Source organism: Corylus avellana, chromosome ca1 (genome assembly GCF_901000735.1).
Source record: "Corylus avellana chromosome ca1, CavTom2PMs-1.0".
NCBI lineage: Eukaryota > Viridiplantae > Streptophyta > Magnoliopsida > Fagales > Betulaceae > Corylus > Corylus avellana.
Window position 1 is genome coordinate 46,485,081 of NC_081541.1, and position 17,604 is coordinate 46,502,684.

General features: G+C 34.9%; 2 protein-coding genes and 1 non-coding gene across 3 annotated transcripts; 1 reads left to right on the forward strand and 2 right to left on the reverse strand.

The window, feature by feature from the left end:
- Positions 1 to 3,602: 3,602 nt before the first annotated feature.
- Positions 3,603 to 6,929, reverse strand: LOC132167740 (uncharacterized). The gene is made up of 3 exons (XM_059578765.1): positions 6,353 to 6,929; positions 4,451 to 4,636; positions 3,603 to 3,973 (listed from the first exon to the last, which is right to left on the reverse strand). Exons 1-3 carry the CDS (start codon positions 6,911 to 6,913, stop codon positions 3,686 to 3,688), a joined length of 1,035 nt encoding a protein of 344 aa, XP_059434748.1. The 5' UTR covers positions 6,914 to 6,929; the 3' UTR covers positions 3,603 to 3,685.
- A 2,708-nt stretch (positions 6,930 to 9,637) lies between these two features.
- On the forward strand, positions 9,638 to 9,719 carry TRNAS-GCU (transfer RNA serine (anticodon GCU)). Its single transcript has one exon. It is a non-coding gene; the product is annotated as a tRNA-Ser (tRNA).
- A 1,469-nt stretch (positions 9,720 to 11,188) lies between these two features.
- On the reverse strand, positions 11,189 to 14,140 carry LOC132161639 (transcription factor MYB83). The gene is made up of 2 exons (XM_059571802.1): positions 13,857 to 14,140; positions 11,189 to 12,536 (listed from the first exon to the last, which is right to left on the reverse strand). The coding sequence occupies exons 1-2, from the start codon at positions 14,138 to 14,140 to the stop codon at positions 11,846 to 11,848; spliced, it is 975 nt and encodes a 324-aa protein (XP_059427785.1). The 3' UTR covers positions 11,189 to 11,845.
- Positions 14,141 to 17,604: the final 3,464 nt, after the last annotated feature.

Here is a 17,604-nt window from a genome sequence, read left to right on the forward strand (position 1 = left end):
GAAGCCTAATTAAGAAAATATTATACACACTCCAAGCTTGTGCATTCTGTTGTTATTGCTCTCTCCATGTTCCTGATGATAACATAACTTTTACTTTTTGAGATGGAGATAAAGACTCCATTCAAACAAGCCCACTACGTTGCAAATAATCATACGGCTATTGCATAGCTACAAGCCCACTACGTGGTAAAGAATCATTCAAGACATGTTAGAGACTATCTCTCGAGAGTCTTACGTACATAAAAAGGATTGCTGTCTTTAAAAACAAATAATGACTTATTTCACCCTAAACTCTCTTTATTTCATTCTTTTTTTGAAAATACTTGACCAATTTAAGCATCATAGGCTACCCGTCTTTCCGGAGACCTTCTCCTAATTGTTTTGTACGAACCCAACGACTAATTGAAGTGGACAAAAATCTTCATAATCAACCTTACTTTCCATTTTAAAAGTAGAGTAAATTTATGCGTATATAATTCTTACATTCTATAAGAATCTACTTCTTAGATATTTATCACTTTGTAAGTTTGCGCGATTGGTGATTGACAATAATTAATATCTTCATTCATTTCATGATCGAGACGTGATATATGTATATATTCAATGAATTCTATGATTTTTCAGAGTTCAAATGGATCGATCGTACCATTATTTTCAAAAGAAAAACATGCACTTTCTTTTACGGACGATCGTACAATGAGTATATTGGAATTTGGATATCTTAGAGCCTTTTAGAAAGTGATCCTCATAATTCCCTTTTTGTTGTCGGCCATGAAAGATATACATTCTTCTATTGTTTTTTTTTTTAACCTACAATTTGGTGATGAATCTAGATGGTATTGGAGCCCAAGAGTTCTCTTTTCAAACACAATTAACGGATTTATACTTACAATACGACGATCTAGCCGTGGTCCTATATAGGGCCATGCAAATCAACGAATCATGAGTGTTGTATATATAAATTTGATCGTGCTAGTAATAGGTGAAGGCTCTTGTGTTATGATTTTGTTAGGACTTTGTCTCCCTAGCTTTCATTCTGTACAGCTTGTTTTATCGATTGGGGCGTTATTATTCTTTGATGGATTCAGTCAGGAAATCCATAGAAATTCCATCAAACACCTAGTGGGAATGCAGTACGTGAAGCTAGCACGCCATTTATGGTTTTGGTGGTGTAGTGGGCCTGTTGGCATGGAGATGATCCTGAATGTGCGACACATTGCCTCCATACAATTGGGTAATATATGTAAAAGGAAAAAAATAGTATAGTGGTGAATGATTAATTAATTGATTTTCAAACTATAGATATGTTCGAGGGAGTTAAGTTGAGTTGAGAAGAGCCCATTGAAAATCAAGTTGATATGAAACCCTAAGCATTAATTTGCAGCATAAAGTTTTCGAGTTTTTTAAAACTCGAGGTTGAGTTTTGTCAAAGAAGAAGGAGAAAACGATGAGGATGAAAAATAAATAACCGAGTCTTTTAGTTTAATCTAGGTATTTAATTTTATATTTTAAGATAAAATCGTAACCCTAATTGGGGTCTTTGAATTGTGTGACTCTATCCCTTCCTATATTTTTCCCTTTTCTCCGTTTTTCTTCTCCTCAATTCCTTTGCCCTACATCAACTTGCCTCATGTGATTAAAGAACGAGAGATTCTTGTGGTTAGTTTAAATAGACCGTGAAGATTGCAAGAAGAATTATAACATTTATTGAGTTCTTTCCATTTTTATAATCTTCACAGTCGATTTGAACCACAATAACAGATCTCCGAGCAATAAACTTGTTGATTTCATCTCAACAATTTGAATGTGGCTATTCCTGTTTGTTTCATGATAAGATAACTAGCGACGGCTTCGTACTCTCTTGGCTTTCTATTTTTATTATCTTTAATTTTTAATTCAAAGAAAAGTAATGCTATATATATACTATACTTTCATCTTACTGAGCTAATGTGACAATGCTTATTCGTCCTTTTTTTTTTTTTTTTTTTTAACAATGATTAATCCAATGGCCGATTGATAAAAATGTGCAGTTTATAGCATTTCTCTTTAAAAAAAAAAAAAAAAAAAAAAAAGGTGTTGATCATAAGCTTGTACGTACGTACAACCACCATATCTTCTAGAATAAGCTTTTGTGTAACCCTAATTCAAAGAAAGGTGTTGAAAGATACGTAGCAATCTCTTCTAGACTCACTCGACAAGAGCTTGAATGATTTAACAGGATTCAGTAAAGAGAGTTAGGGTGTAATAATTGAAATAAGAAAATGGAGTCCACTTTCGTTTAGAATGCACGATTTCATCATTCCAATTTCGATAAAGAAAATAAATATATTGGACTCCACGTTCGTGTACTTGAGGAGTACACGTACGATGTAGCCATATGAAAAGATGGGAATCCCCTCAAATGTCTCCTTTCTTAAGCATTAATACAAAATAATGTTGTCCCTAATTTGAAACATTTGGATCACATTAATTATTCGATTTTGAAAATTTTGGGTTTCATTTTATTTGTTCTCTATAGCATTTTCAGTATTTTCTCGTGTTTAGCTGCATTTAGAAAATTTGATCAACCGTCCTCGAAGGATAGCTCAATCCGCTGTGAATCACGCTTCATGAAGCGGACTTTTAGATATTTTATTTTAAAAGCGCACTTTTGATTTAAGATAACCCCCAACGAAATTAAATAAGCCGTGACGTACAATATTGTTGGAATATAAGTAATAATATATGATACGATAAGTGCATGCTTAATGAGATGTAGTGCTTATAACAATAGATTAGTTGGATAATTAATTAATAATTAATGATATATAGGCGTGCGCATTGCCCACTCACCAATTGGTCCCTCCATGCTAAACACAAGACAAGTTGATTATTACTTTAACTTCTATATATTTTCATGCAAGTGTGAATATATTTATACATTTACTCGTGACTAATTAAAACGCACCAAATAACAGTACAAACAAAAACCTCCTGCATTGTTTCGACAATGTGAGATTACTATATTAATTTCTTTGTGTTTTCTTTCCTCTCTGTCTCTAGTGAAATTGTTTGGACACCATTCTTCTTCACAAGAAGTTAGAGAATCACTCTTTTTTAGATCCCCGCCCCCAACCCCAAAGTTCTATTTGAAAAGAGGCTAGCTAGCTGGATACTTCTTCTTTTAAGGATTACCATATAAACAACACAAGATATCATGTTGCCTCTTTGTGAAAGTGATCTTTACTAATTCCTACTAATTGTTGGCCAACCGATTCTTAATTATGTTGTGCTTGACAGGAGGGACAGTGGATATTCTTTTGGCTTTTGTGAATTCTATTGTTCAGACGGATTTGTTCTTGTCTTTGTTTTCAGCACATACTGCTATCATGGCGGCCCTCTCCTCGGCCTTTTGGTCATAAAATTATGGGACTGGAACTTTTAGATCCATGTCTTATTTTTTGCACTATTATGGGATCCCCCGCCCCCTTCTATTGTAGCGGTTAAAAAAAATAAACCATGATACCTTCAAGACCTAAGAAAATTTTGGATACATCATTAAATTTTCAATATTGAGATCTTGCAAAGGCATTAGTACTATCAGATTGTCTTCTTATACATGAAGTAGCTAGCTTTGTGCTTTCCCCATTGTTGTACTCTCCCTCCCCTTTCGAAAAATGCACAACAAGGATGAAGAATATATTGATTAAGAAGTAATTGTGCAGCTGCTATTATATGCTTGGGTTCTATGTTTCTTATCATATGCCCTATGAAGGACCAATAGGCATTCAGCTTGATGATGAAATTTGGGCCTGACAAGGTTCCAAACAACTCGGAAGCTTGAGCTCATGCTCATGCGAATCACTAGTGGCAATCCCCTTCCAGACTCTAACATGTCCTGCATGCTTCTTCCCCCACCATACATGGGCTTATTCCTTGTCCCGACAGAGAGTTTGTACAATGTTGAGCCCCTCTCAGCAAATAGCTTTGGACTCTACATATAATCCAATTATAAAATATTTGATCAGCCACATTAATATTAACAACAACAACAATATATATATGACCCTATACTACTTATATATATTAATTATTGGTGGGTATTTGTTAGAGAAATGCACAACAACAATTTAGAACAAACAAAGTTTTCTTATAAATTGGGTTGGAGAAAGTTCTTCTAACCCAGTCTATTAAATTGACATTTGTTTTTAAAGCACATGATTCTCACATGTTCTGTTAATTTTATTAAAAAAGTATGTGAATATCACATATTCTAAGAATATATGTCAGTTTAATAGACTGAGTTACAAGAAATTCCCTTGACCCAATTTGAAGGAAAAATTTGTTCATTAAAATATGTTATATACTACTTCGTATACCCCAATCAAATTGGGCTGATGTGGTAACTTATATGCTTAAAAAAAATAATAATAAAAATAAAAAGGCTATCATTTTTACATGAATTACTTACATATGACATTGCAAAGGGGAGGCGACCAAATGACATTTCGAGTATTAGAGGGTGAATGTGAAGGCCAAAGAGCTTGGACTTGTTCTCTGTCACCAAATCGATGGAACAATTGCAGGTGAGTATCTTTGTTGAAACACCTGAGGCATCCACTCCTTCCCCTAGCACGAATTGCCCAATGCCAGCGATCTGTATAGAGCAAATATATAGTAAATTCATCATAAGGAAAGGATTTGGCTTAGGTCCAGTTTCGATTCATGAGAATTGGTATATATGTCCCACAAGACATAAAAAAAATACGTGTGTCAATTTCAACAAATCTAATTTCAATTGAAAGGAGACCTGAGTCGAATTGGTTTGGGGTTGCCAAGCTTAGGGCCTTGGACATTTCCTCTTTTGATCATTACAACCAAAAGCATTTCAATCATGGGGCTTGGGTATTTGGGTCGCTTGTCAACTTATCACAATTGGATGATAGCATTTAGGCCTAGTTGAGCCACAAAGCACAAGGCTTACTCATGCAGCCTAAAGTTTGGGTCCCTAGAGTGTCTACTGTGGAGGAGGTGTGCTGCAATATAATCTCAATTTAGGCCCATAGTTAGGAACGGGCTGATCCTTGCTCTACAACGGAGAAAAGGGGAAAAGACATGTTTGGTCTATAACTTTTTGAATTCAAATCTCCAGTTGTAGAGTTTCTTATTTGATTGGGCAGGTAGAGCCTGTATTAACTCTCTTATATTTGTTATTTGAATTGTTAGCAATTCGAACAACAAAAATTTTAAAATTTCTATCCTAACTTCTTACACAGAGAAAGGGAGCTAGATCCCTAATAATTTTCTACTGAATTGCTAGTGAGAGAGCTCCTATAGATTCAAGTTATCTGAGTTAGTAGATAAACTGTCCGAGACATGTTCCAACATGTAGATCTCATAAGAGTTTTATCGCATGTTCAATAAAGCAAAACTATTGAGATCTCTAAGAGAGAGCTTATATATGTGTGTGTTCTTTTCCCTTCTTTTTTCTTATTACTATATATATGTTTGCTTAACCCCACTCCCCACCACCACGCCACCGCATTAAAAGTAAATATTTACTTTTCGTAAATCCGAGGTAGATTCCGATGCTTTTTATAAGAACCCTTTATAATCTTCAAGGTGGAGAAAAGGCACATGAAACTATTATTAATTGCACTTCCTAAAACAAGTGTATCAAACGTTCCTAACAATGAAACTTAAATAAATTAAGTAAAAGAATTTATTGAGAGCATGCGAAGCAAAGTATCAAAGCTCATAACAACTAGTAATGACTTTATCATATATATTATTAGAGAAATGTTAGCGGTCAATAAGTTCTCTATATTTGACCTATATTCTCTTACAAATTTAATAGATTAACCATTAGATTTGTAGGGTTCACCATTGACTTATGTAGGCCAGAGTCTACATAAGTTTACAAATTTAATGGTTGATTTGTAAAATGAGATGGATCAAATATGAATAAAATATTAACTCCTAGCATATATCATATATTATTAATCAAAGAGAAAAAACGTGGCAAGAAAAGTGTAAGCGTACATGTGGTAGTGCTAATTAGTCATTAGATTAATTGGCACTACCACATCAACCATGTGTGCTAGTACCGGTGAGATAAAAAGAATAATAATATTTAGTAGTCTAATATACGATATACAACTTGATGACACGATAGTAAAAATTAATTATTAAATTAACAATTATAAAAATAAAATAAAAAATAAAAACTAATTTTTATTATCACTTCACCTCAACTATATCACAATAGTTTCTAGGAAGTCTTACTAGTGTATCAATTTACCAACTCATATAAATGCAAAGAATGATAATCTTAAAAAGGTCTCATCTTTGAAAGAGAGAGAGAAATATATACCTTAACAGAGACATTGGGTGGTGGGGGCTTTGTAACAAGGTAAAAGACGATCAATGCAACTCCCAAGCTCACCAATGCTCTCCAACATATTTGCAAGCAAATCCACACACACGAATCAGAATTACGATAAGTACAGTACCTTCTCCAACACCCTCTTTTTCTCCCATAATATTCCTTGTCATCATCATCATCCTCCTCATCATCACCACCAAGCAGTACTCCGCCATCAACCACTATCAAAGGGTTCTCGCCATTCTCCGTCCCCGTTCCGTGGCTCCGAGCATCGTAGGGAACCTTCTTTTCATGCAGGAAGGAGTTGTTGGATCCGCGAGAGGAGTAGCGGGAGAGAGTGAAGCGTGAGGCTTCGACGTGGTTGGGGTTCGGAGGGGCACCGTTGGCGAGGAAGGTTTCCGAGCGGGGAGGGGACTCATTGTTGATGTTTCGGATATCGGCGCTGTTGGCGTGGGAGATAGTGGAAGGGCTTTGGACGTAGTATGCGCAAGGGTAGGAATGAAATCCACCTTCTTGCTCTTCAACGTCATCCATTCTAGGGTTCAACATTTTGAGAGAGAGAGAGAGAGAGAGAGAGAGAGAGAGAGAGTTCTCTGACGACATGGGAAAGGAACTTGGTAGGGTTTTTAAACTGGAAAAGAGAGGTTGCTTTTTTGAGACGAGGAAGCTGGCTTGCCTCCATGACTATACTTTTAGCCATTTAGAGCCAAAGCTTTGATGCACTATTAGTCTATAAATACACTCTCTATTAGGGACCATATTAATTAATTAAGTGTATTAATTAAGTTGCTTTTTTTATTGCTAGTACTAATAAATAGATCGAGAAATGCTACAAACACTTTGATTCTATATATATTTTTTGATGAGGCAGTTAAATCTAATAGTGATTTTTAATGTACGTTAGACGGAGTAGGAGGGGGAGTGGGAGTGAGAGTGTGTATAGCATTTCTCAAATAGTTTTTATTACAAATAGTGTTGTTATGACACTACATCTTTCATTATAAATTAATTACAAACTGACATGATAGTGATCACATTTATTACATCAGTCACTATGAATAATTAAATTTACCCGCAGTCAAATAAGTGGGTTAGGGTTGATGGGTCTGATCTATTTAATTAAATGGTTCGAGTTAAGATTGACTAAATATTAACATAATCTGAACCCAACACGCGACATAATCTATCTAATTAAAAATTTCCTTATTTATTTCTTTTGACAGCACAAAATTCCCACCTCCCATGTCACTTAGGAGTTTGTTTGTGCAAGCCGAGCCGGGTTGGAATATACTACATTAAATCTTAATCCGATATTTACGGAAGAGCCTCTCATCCCTAGAGACCAGCACATGCTTTACACCGAATTGTCTCTCTTTTTACATCCGAGGAATGATAACGAACTAAGCACGCTTTAGCAATTCCTTTTCCCTCTTTTGATTTCTTTTCAATTCAAAAGACTCATATCTAAGCCCAAAAGGTACTTTAATGTTGATTTGGTTTTGTGTTTACCCTTCTTATTATTCTCTTGGTCTCAGTAATTAATCCTTAAAATTGTCTTAAAGAATGGTTCAACTTTAGTTTTTAAATGCTAATTAATGGGCCGGTTTTAACTCGCCTAGAGAAGTATAGATTGAAATGGAGAAGAGTTATTTCATAGTCAAGACCATGTCATGTAAAATATTCATCTCCACAGATCTATTAATGGTGGCGATGAGTATATTATCTTGCTATATTATTTAAGAATTTTAAATGATTCGATTAGATTTACGCACTAGATCTTATTTGGGCCTTTGTTTGGCTGTATATTGATCAGTAATGTGTGACAAACAAGATTAAAATACTTGATGCTCATAGATCGAGAGAGAGAGAGAGAGAGTTAATTATAATGAGCGATAGAGATGCAATTTGATATGAATATTGCTTGCTTTTGAAGAAGGTGATAGATTGAAATACAAGGGTGAGCATAGATGGTCATGATTAAAGGAAACAATGTGAACCATTGGGAAATAATGTAAGGGGAATATATATAGCTTTCGCTTTTATGCAAAGAGACATTATGAACTGCACTTCTCACAATAGCATCATCACCAATTACGTTTCCTTTATTGCTCCCAACTGGGTCTTGCACAGGGGCCATTTCCAATTTGTTTTCTATATATTCCTTAGCATGGGTCCTTGAGACTAAGCACTAAGTAACGCATGCATAAAACAGCTCAACACCTTTCATTAGAAAGGGACTTCTAAACTTCAAGACTCATCACCAATTTAAGTAATGTTTCCTATTTCTTCTTTTCAAACGGCGTAAAATAAGATTATGAGTCTGCCTCCTTCGACATTACTTAAACCCGATATGCGAACACAAATTACCACCTTTACAAAACATTTCTAAACATTAAGTAGGTTTGTGCTAAAATAGACTAAGTCTTAATCCCGACGGTCCATCTCTAAGATTATCACTACTTTAATAGTTTAATGGTAAATATGAGACTAATTCATTATTCAACCCAAAATGTTTTATTTTTTTTAAAAGAAAAAGACCAAGAAAGACTGAAGAAAAGATTGTACCATTTTGCTATCATTTGTGATCTTGGATTCTGTAATTTGTATGAGAAAGGAGAAAGGACAAGAAATTTGTCAACCTCTTAAAGGAATGACGAGGATGGAGGGCAGCCTACTATATATAACGGTAAAGCAGCACAACCAAAAGGGGAATGGGAAAGTAGAGAGAATTTATGGGCGTGGAGTGAGCCGTAAAATGGATTTGACTACACCTTCTCCACAAATCCTGCCCGGCTGCCCCCCTCTTGGCCTGCATTTTCAGTGCTTCCTCGCTCATAGTTTTTTTTAAAGCCTTTGTGGATATCATTCTTGAAAAAGAACTATATTTATCTCTCTACCAAGCCACTTTACTTGCAATATTTTGTCAATTTTTGTAATATACTCTCCAATCTACCAATGAGATTGCAATATCTCACCTTCAAATTTTTTTGTTAAATCCAAAATCTTAACGAAGAAACTATCACGTGTAATAATTTTTCATTCCTCCTCCTTTCCTCTCCTCTCTTCGATCTCCTTCCCTGATCTCTTGGTTTTTCGTTGTTGTTGATTTTCTGTTTGGTGCATTTCAGAAAGATTAAAAAGTTTTTGTTTCATAAAATACATGTTATTTGTGTACTTTTTATCTATTAAGAAATAATGTAAGGGATGGAAATGAATTAGATATAAGTCATATAACTGTTAAATTGTACTAACAACGAGAACCTGTCACACAGCGTCGCTTTGGCCGAGTGGTTAAGGCGTGTGCCTGCTAAGTACATGGGGTTTCCCCGCGAGAGTTCGAATCTCTCAGGCGACGCATTCAAAGTCTTTTTTTTGTTTTTTTTTTTCACTAGTTTTTGCAACAGATAAAATTCACATCCAATCCAATATAACTTTTAGCAAATCATTACACACTTCTTGATCAAGAAGTTGTGAACATGATGTTTTCTGACAAGGAAATGAAGAGAGAATTAATGTGTAAATGACTACTGTTTGTTCTTTCATGCAAATGATAGGTAATAAGTTAATAAAGTATTTATTAAGTACTAAATTTATCATTTTTTTATAATAATTTTAACTTTTGAAATAAGTCATAATTTAAAATCGTTTCAAAATAAATACTATTATTTTTTGTCGGCTTGAGTTTTTTTAAAAAGTAATAAACTTCAAGCTAAGTCACCATTACCAACATATATATTACTTTTGAAGCCAATATATATATATATATATGAATGAAGATGTTATAGATTAGTCATTAAGTCAACAGCTAATTAAAGGCATAATTAGTTAGAGACCGTTTGCTGGGGATTTTGCTGCCAAAAGACGCAACAAGAAGTGATAGACATTGATTTCTTGTTGCACCAAACGGATAGGCCGGCCGGAGGCAAATTAATTTATTGTAACCTCAAAATACACGTTAAATCATCAAATTATGCATGGCCTCTTTCATATTCCAATTATATTATATATTCTAATATAATTATTTTCCTCCACAATTAATTCCTATTGTAGGAAAAAAGATATCAACCATGAGCTTAATTATGAGCTAAAGTTATCAGAAGATCTCGAGAAACCACTATTTTCCTGAAAGGAAAGGAATCCATGCAACGATATATATATATATAATCTCAATACAAACATGAGCTTTAGAGGTTCTGCTCTGTAGAAGACGAACCAGTTCTCTCTCAATAAATTCTGTAGTTATATATTTTCTGTAACTTTCGTTGTATTCCCTGTTAATGGCCATCACTATTTACCATTAATATTCCTGATTGCCATGTAGCAGAGGTTTTCCTCCCAACTCAAAGCAAGCACTGGAATATTGAATCGTTTGTATAGAAAGAGCCAAATGAAGAAAGACAAATTAAAGGAGATATTCAAAAGGACTAGTCCTCTTTCCCACATCGAATGAGAGCCCAGCTTTCTAAAGAAATCCATGGTGGGAAGTCTATCCCAAGTAGCCAATGAAAAGATTAAGAGAAATATTATATGCCACATTTTTATTACACAATTATTTCATAATGTTGATGTGATTGTTTTAACCAACTCTTAAATTATTCATTATTAAAAAAAAAATTAAGAGTTAATTGGGCTGCTAAGTGGGATAAAAATTATAGATTTCCTAAATGCCAAACAAGATTGTCGAAACACATGCATGCAGTTGGGCCATGTTGTCTTGATATATACTAGTTTAATTAACAAAACATGTACATATACATGTGTATAAAAACAATAGAAGTTTCTATTTTGCTTCTTATTAACATGAGTACTTCACATAATTGGTGTTACATGATATTTCTTCCACTAAACTATATATAATAACACTTGATGTAGCTCCAAATTATTTCTCCTTTGTACACAAAAAACTACAATATTATTCTACCATCTAATTATTAATCTTTATTTTCCTCTCGACTGCTATATGTCTATTCACATTTCTCTTCACTAATAATACATGGGACGATGATTATTGCACCAATCTGTTCCCGCAAATCGACCAAAGTGCCTCACAAGGAAATTGAAATACCAAGGACCATTGGTGGATACGTTTTTCTCGAAGGCTAAAAGAAACAACAAGGTATATTGGTGGAACAAAAAGAAAAAATTAAGCAAGATAAAGGACTTATGTGTATGAGTTGATGGTTTTGAAAGAAAGAATATTTTCCCCAAAAATTTCCTAGGGTTTGGCTTGTTGGGTGGTTTTGTGAGAGAGGGAGGGAGGGAGGGAGGGTAGTCAAGGGTGGATCCGGATCCCAGCAATTTACTGTCCGAATTGTTAGCAATTTTGACAACAAATATGAAGAGTTTCTATTGGGCCTACCTGTCCCAACAAGTCTCGGGTAAGTAGGCTCTATAGAGACTCTCGCACATTTGCTGTCCGAATTGCTAACAATTTAAGCAGCAAAATTGTTAGGAATCTCTGTCGGTCAAGAGTGGTGGGTTTTATTCAACTTGGAAATCAAGAAAAGGGAAGGAGGATAAATCTTGCATTAAACCCTCAAAGTCCCATTCTCCCATCTTTAAGCTTTCTCCTTGTGCATGATTTCCAAACCCAAACATGTTTTCTACTTTAAAGCTCTGATCAGTATTGTTGAAGCAACCATTATTGAAGTGGTTGTTAATATTGCTTTTCAAATCCACCGGCCGAGCATTAATATTCTCTTCAATATGGCTTCTACTCTCTAGTGGAGGCAGTGAAAGGTCCCTTTCTAATCCCATATTATTATCCTCTAAGATCCCATATTGTCCATAAAATCCAATCTCCCCCGTACCAACTTGTGCCTGCATGTTGAATAACCCGGCTGCGGCTGCGGCTGCACCACTCATGTCATAGCGATTGTCAAGCATGGGAAAGGGATCAAACTGGCTGCAGCCTCCTCCTGCGACAAAATTTTGCATGGTCGAGGTCGATGATGACGAAAATGTTTCCATGCACATATTCATTATGTCCAGTTCATGCATGGGCATCACACCTCCTCCTGTGACATGATCTCTGGGCTCTGAACCATCACTGTCGTTTGGTGAGGGTGTGGAATTGTTGGTTTTTTTGAACCTTTTCTTCAGTGTGGAATTCCAGAAGTTCTTAATCTCGTTGTCTGTCCGTCCTGGAAGACGTGCAGCAATCTGAGACCACCTGAATTATATGGAAAAGAGAAAAAAAAGTTGAGAAAATAATAATTAACTATATACATATAAGCTGTAAGCTATGCTTAGTAATTCAGACAGTAAAAGTAAAAGAGTCCTTATATATGGAAACTACCTGCTCAAATAAGTAGACAGACGGTCTAATACCTACTCAGGCAAGTGAGTCCCAATAGGAGTTCTCTTACCTTTATGACCCGAATTGCTAACAATCCGAGTAGCAAATGTGAGAGAGTCCTATGAAACCCATTTGTCCAAATAAGTGGGCAAATTGCCCAAGATGTGCTTGAGCAAGTATGTCCTATGAGAGCTCTCTCACATTTACTACCAAAATATTTCTAGGCATCTCGTATATATGTAACCTCTACAATGTTGAGTTTGATCGGCATAGCTCCACTAAAAAAAATTACTAGAGATTTCTTGTGCAAAATTAATGGTGAAATTTGCAAGATTGGAAGAGAACTCTAGTTATTTTTTTAATAAAAATTTCTTGCTTGAGGTAAGCCAAACTAAAATATGCTTAGTTTTCCAACATGGATGGTTAATTGCTTAAGGTTTACAGCTAACAGGAACATGCATGCCAAGCAAAACAAACTACAAAGAAAGATATTGTAATTAATTAAGTAGAAGATTGTCGACAAGGTCTAAGCTGGCACTCAATTATTACTTTCTGGACTAAATTATTAAACGAGGTGGGTTCTGGGCAAAGAAAATTTGCTCCATAATTCAAAACCTTTTTTCCTGATAATCTAAAATTAACTTTATTTGGTTCACATCCTATTCATGGAAAACGTCTTGATCAAAGATGCCTCCTAGACCAGCTAGATGGTCAAGCCTCAACAGCATACGTGGCAGTATAGAGAAAACACCAACAAAAAAAAAAAAAAGAAGAAGAAGAAAGAAAGGAAAATCCACACTATCATGATATATCATAAAAAATGTTTGCTAAATGATCTGACCCTAGAGAGGGAGAGAGGGAGAGAGGGAGATTTCGATCAAAGTTTGGCTATATATTTGTGATTCTCTCATGTTTAAGAAAGTATTTCAGGCAATAATTAATCAAGTAACAGCCTGATCACTAGTAGCAAGCTTAGGAAAGTCAAATTCAAAGATCCCTTCTCTCTAGTTTCACAGTTTAAATAAAAATTGTTGAATAAGTTCAAGATTTGATCCATTCATTTATGCAAATTATGCAGTGAACATTATGTGTTAAGTAGGTAGCTAGATAATTCATAAAACTACATTCCTCAGGAGAAAAAAAAAATGAAAGAAAGAAAGAAAGAAAGAAAAGAGAGAGGGAGAGGGAGAGGACCTGTTGCCAAGAATAGAATGCAAATGGATGATAAGCTCTTCCTCTTGGGGAGAGAAAGCACCACGTTTGAGGTCGGGTCTGAGGTAATTGATCCAACGAAGACGACAACTTTTGCCACACCTTTGGAGACCAGCATTTCGAGCAATATCACTCCAACATCCTTGTCCATTGGTTAACATGTACCTCATTAGCTTCTCATCTTCCTCGGGAGACCACAACCCCTTCCTAAGCTTGCTCTTGTTATTGTTTACTCTATCTTTTATCATCAGATCCGGCTTCCTCATTCTTGCTTAATTTCTTCTCTAAAGTGGGTTGATGAAGATACAAGAGAAAGGTATATATATATGTGGATATGATGTTTGTATGAACATCGATCGGAGAAGGCTTTATGGGGTGGAAATGGTGATGATGATGGCGATGGTTGTGGGGTTTGCTTAGAATATGAATATGAATATGAATATGAAGTATGAGAGAGAGAGAGAGAGAGAGAGAGAGAGAGAGAGAGAGAAAGAGAGAAGGATTATGTTTGTTGGTTAATGGGTGGAGTGGAAAACGGATTGGAGGGGGACCTCCTTGAGAGAAAAACAAAGCAGAGAGAGGGATGGTTGGTCTTCTTGTCTTTGACTCTATTCTGGTCTTTTTCGATGCATTTTTCTTCACTCACAAGGTAATCATCATCTTTGTCTATGAGAAAGCTACATTTTTGCTTCCACTTCACATAATAATCTCTCTCTCTCTCTCTCTCTCTCTGCCTACACGTGAATTTGAAGTATAAACCTACAGCATTTAAAACACTAGAAGGAGATCGAGAGAGAGAGAGAGAAAAGTACAAAAATGTAGCTTTTGTACTTATTTTTGAGTAATAAAGAATTGCACGTTTGAAATATGTGGATCAATTTTTTTAATGTATTTGGATTGTTTAGTTCTTGCATGACCCATAATGGCTAACAACCAAAGATGCTTTCACAAGCGAATGAAAAGGGTTGAGCATTTTGACAAATATATGTTATCCAATATTTTTTTACTTGTTTTGGATTCTTTGCATGACCCCTGGCCTTAACTGTGCTAACAACCAAACATGCTTTACAAGCCAAATACGTGCACCTTTAACTGTATGAATTTGCATTTCAGAAACTCTTACCTCCTTTCTCCTCCGGCTCTCTCGAAGCTACTTGCCCAAAAATTGCATATAAATTGCATATGTAAAACGATACTGGAAAAACGTTAGCTACATCTGTCTCTCATTTTTTAATTCACGACCTCCTAGTCGGAGCCACGTTATATAGTGCCTAATTGCACTCTGATACCATTTGTAACAATTTAAGAAAAGCGCTAGTTATATATGCAGTATCACCCCAAAATGACTAATTAAGTTGGAGATTTCTTAGAATCAATTATATATGAAGCTCAGTCTCATCTAGTAAGAAATTAACTAATATGAGACTTAGTACCCATATGTATCTTTATAAATCATTCACCCTATATAGACTACTCATCTACTCAATATGAGATTGAGGTGTTATAACACAAGATAATGAACAAAATGGGTAAAATTTATTAGGCAAAATATGCTGGAACCCTCGTGCATTTTACTTGATTTTGACTTTTAGATCATAGATTTTAATTTTATAAATTCAAGACCGAAGTTCACAATTATTTTAAGTCCGAGACATTTGTCCATTTTTCCATCAAATTAATATATAAAAAAAAAAAAAATTATATGAAAATACAATTATGTATGTCCCTTTTATTAGAAACTGTGCATTACCCAGCCACCAATTACTAGCTATGTATGTTGGCCGGCCATGACCCATCCTCCATTTTTTTCCTTTCCTTTTTCTTCTTATTATTATTATTTATTTTTATAAGAGGGCATAATTATATATATTTTCATATCATTTTTGATATTTTTTGATGATTGAAAATGATCGTAAACTCAAATGTTAAATTTGCAAATTAAAATTAAAAATTAGATTGTTTGCAAAGACCCCACCCAATCATATGAGAATAATTTCTATGTTCTTTTGTTGCTAAATGTGCAAGGGATCATATTAACATCTAAATCAATCAAACGACACAATAATAATATTTATAGTTAATTGTACAGCATGAAATTAAGGGGTACATATGATGTTTACCTAATTATGTTTCTTTTACTTTCATCTCTGATGACAAGGATCTCCACTTCATTACTTGTTATATATTAAGGAATTTACGTGTCTATCCATCCATCATTCTGATTGAATGCTTTGGATCTAAAATTAACATTCATTTATTCCATCTCCATATTAGATCTTAAAGTTTCTTCATATCTAATTAACATTGCCAGCAGTTTGCTTCGTTTCTTCTTGGATGCACTAATTACTTTCAACAACTTCAGCGATGCCTGATTTCTAAGTGATCATCTTGTCCAGATCATTTTCCCACATTTTCCCAAGTAACATTCCTGGATCCCAAACAGTTTATTAGCATTTACAAGAGTTGTTAATTCCACAAACATTTTGCCCCCACAACTTAATTTCCCTATCCTATGCGCTGTCATGCTAATCTTCTTGAAGAATGAATCTCTCCTTTTCTTTACCTAATCCTCTCCCTACTACATATGTAAAACCTCAGATATATCATTTAATTATTAACAACCTCAGATATGTCGGCAATCCTCAGTCGTTGTCGAAGAGAAAACACATTTTCAAGGGAGTCTGCTGCACTGATCGATGGAGTCAATTTACTGAGATTTATTTTAGTTATTCAAATCTTTGTTTCTGTGCACCAATAGGGACAGCCGCAGTTTTGTAGGAAAAAGTGAGTAGGAAACTGTGAAGCTACTCAAATGTTTCAAAAGCATCGTTGTGTCTATCTACAAGTGTCCTAGAAAGATCTGTTACATGCTAAAGAGGCTGTTCCAAGCAACATGCTACTTGGTTACGAAGACAAGAAAAAACCAACTCATCACCCAGCTAGCCACCTATACCTTGTACTAGAAAATTAATGTGAATGTTGTTTCATTGAGAATCTGTTTCAAAATTTATAGGTTTCCAAACCAAAAGCAAATGTAAGAGCACAACTTTGTGAGATTTTATTTTTGATTCCCTAAAAAGTTACTTTTATATTGGGAGGATGAATTATTCACGTTGAGTATGTGTATTATAAACATATTCATGAGTGCTATGTAAGTCCCACATTGATTATTTATTGAGTGAGACCGAGTATTATTAGTGCTTTTGGTGAGTTTCAATTGAAACTTGGACCAAGTCTTACATTAATTTCTTATTCGATGAGACGATGGCATCTAGTCAGTTGCATGGTTTTGAAATTTACCACTAACGAACGGATTCCACATGTTAGCATTTTTATTCTTCAATTTCTTTGGCACATCTACTTGATCTTTAAAATAGATTCTAAGTACTATTAAGAGTGATGGTTCAGTAGCCTCTTCGTGTAATTAGGTTAGGTAAATACTAGTATATGAGTTCAACTCTCACAATAAGAATCTTTATGCCTAATTAATATAAACCAACTTAGATCCTACGGATGTCCTCATAAGATTGAGTCAAGACCTTAGCTAACAGATGTGTTATGATGTTTCACAGTTCTAATACCTATTGTCCCTATACTCAACTGTAAGAGAACCACTAGAGAGAGGGAAAAAAAAAAAAAAAAAACTGCAAGAGACCCCACTTTTGTCTCTTCTAACTTTATTTTTATCTCCTTTTATTAAATCCCATGTAGATTGCAATATTCATACTAC

Bases quoted from the DNA above. Each gene is read 5' to 3' on its own strand.
- LOC132167740 (XM_059578765.1), bottom strand. From the start codon at position 6,913: ATGTTGAACCCTAGAATGGATGACGTTGAAGAGCAAGAAGGTGGATTT. The intron at 4,637-6,352 runs GTATATATTTCT...TGCTCTATACAG, and splicing joins CACCCAATGTCTCTGTTAAG to ATCGCTGGCATTGGGCAATT. The intron at 3,974-4,450 runs GTAAGTAATTCA...GATTATATGTAG, and splicing joins TCCCCTTTGCAATGTCATAT to AGTCCAAAGCTATTTGCTGA.
- LOC132161639 (XM_059571802.1), bottom strand. From the start codon at position 14,140: ATGAGGAAGCCGGATCTGATGATAAAAGATAGAGTAAACAATAACAAG. The intron at 12,537-13,856 runs GTCCTCTCCCTC...CATATAATTCAG, and splicing joins CATTCTATTCTTGGCAACAG to GTGGTCTCAGATTGCTGCAC.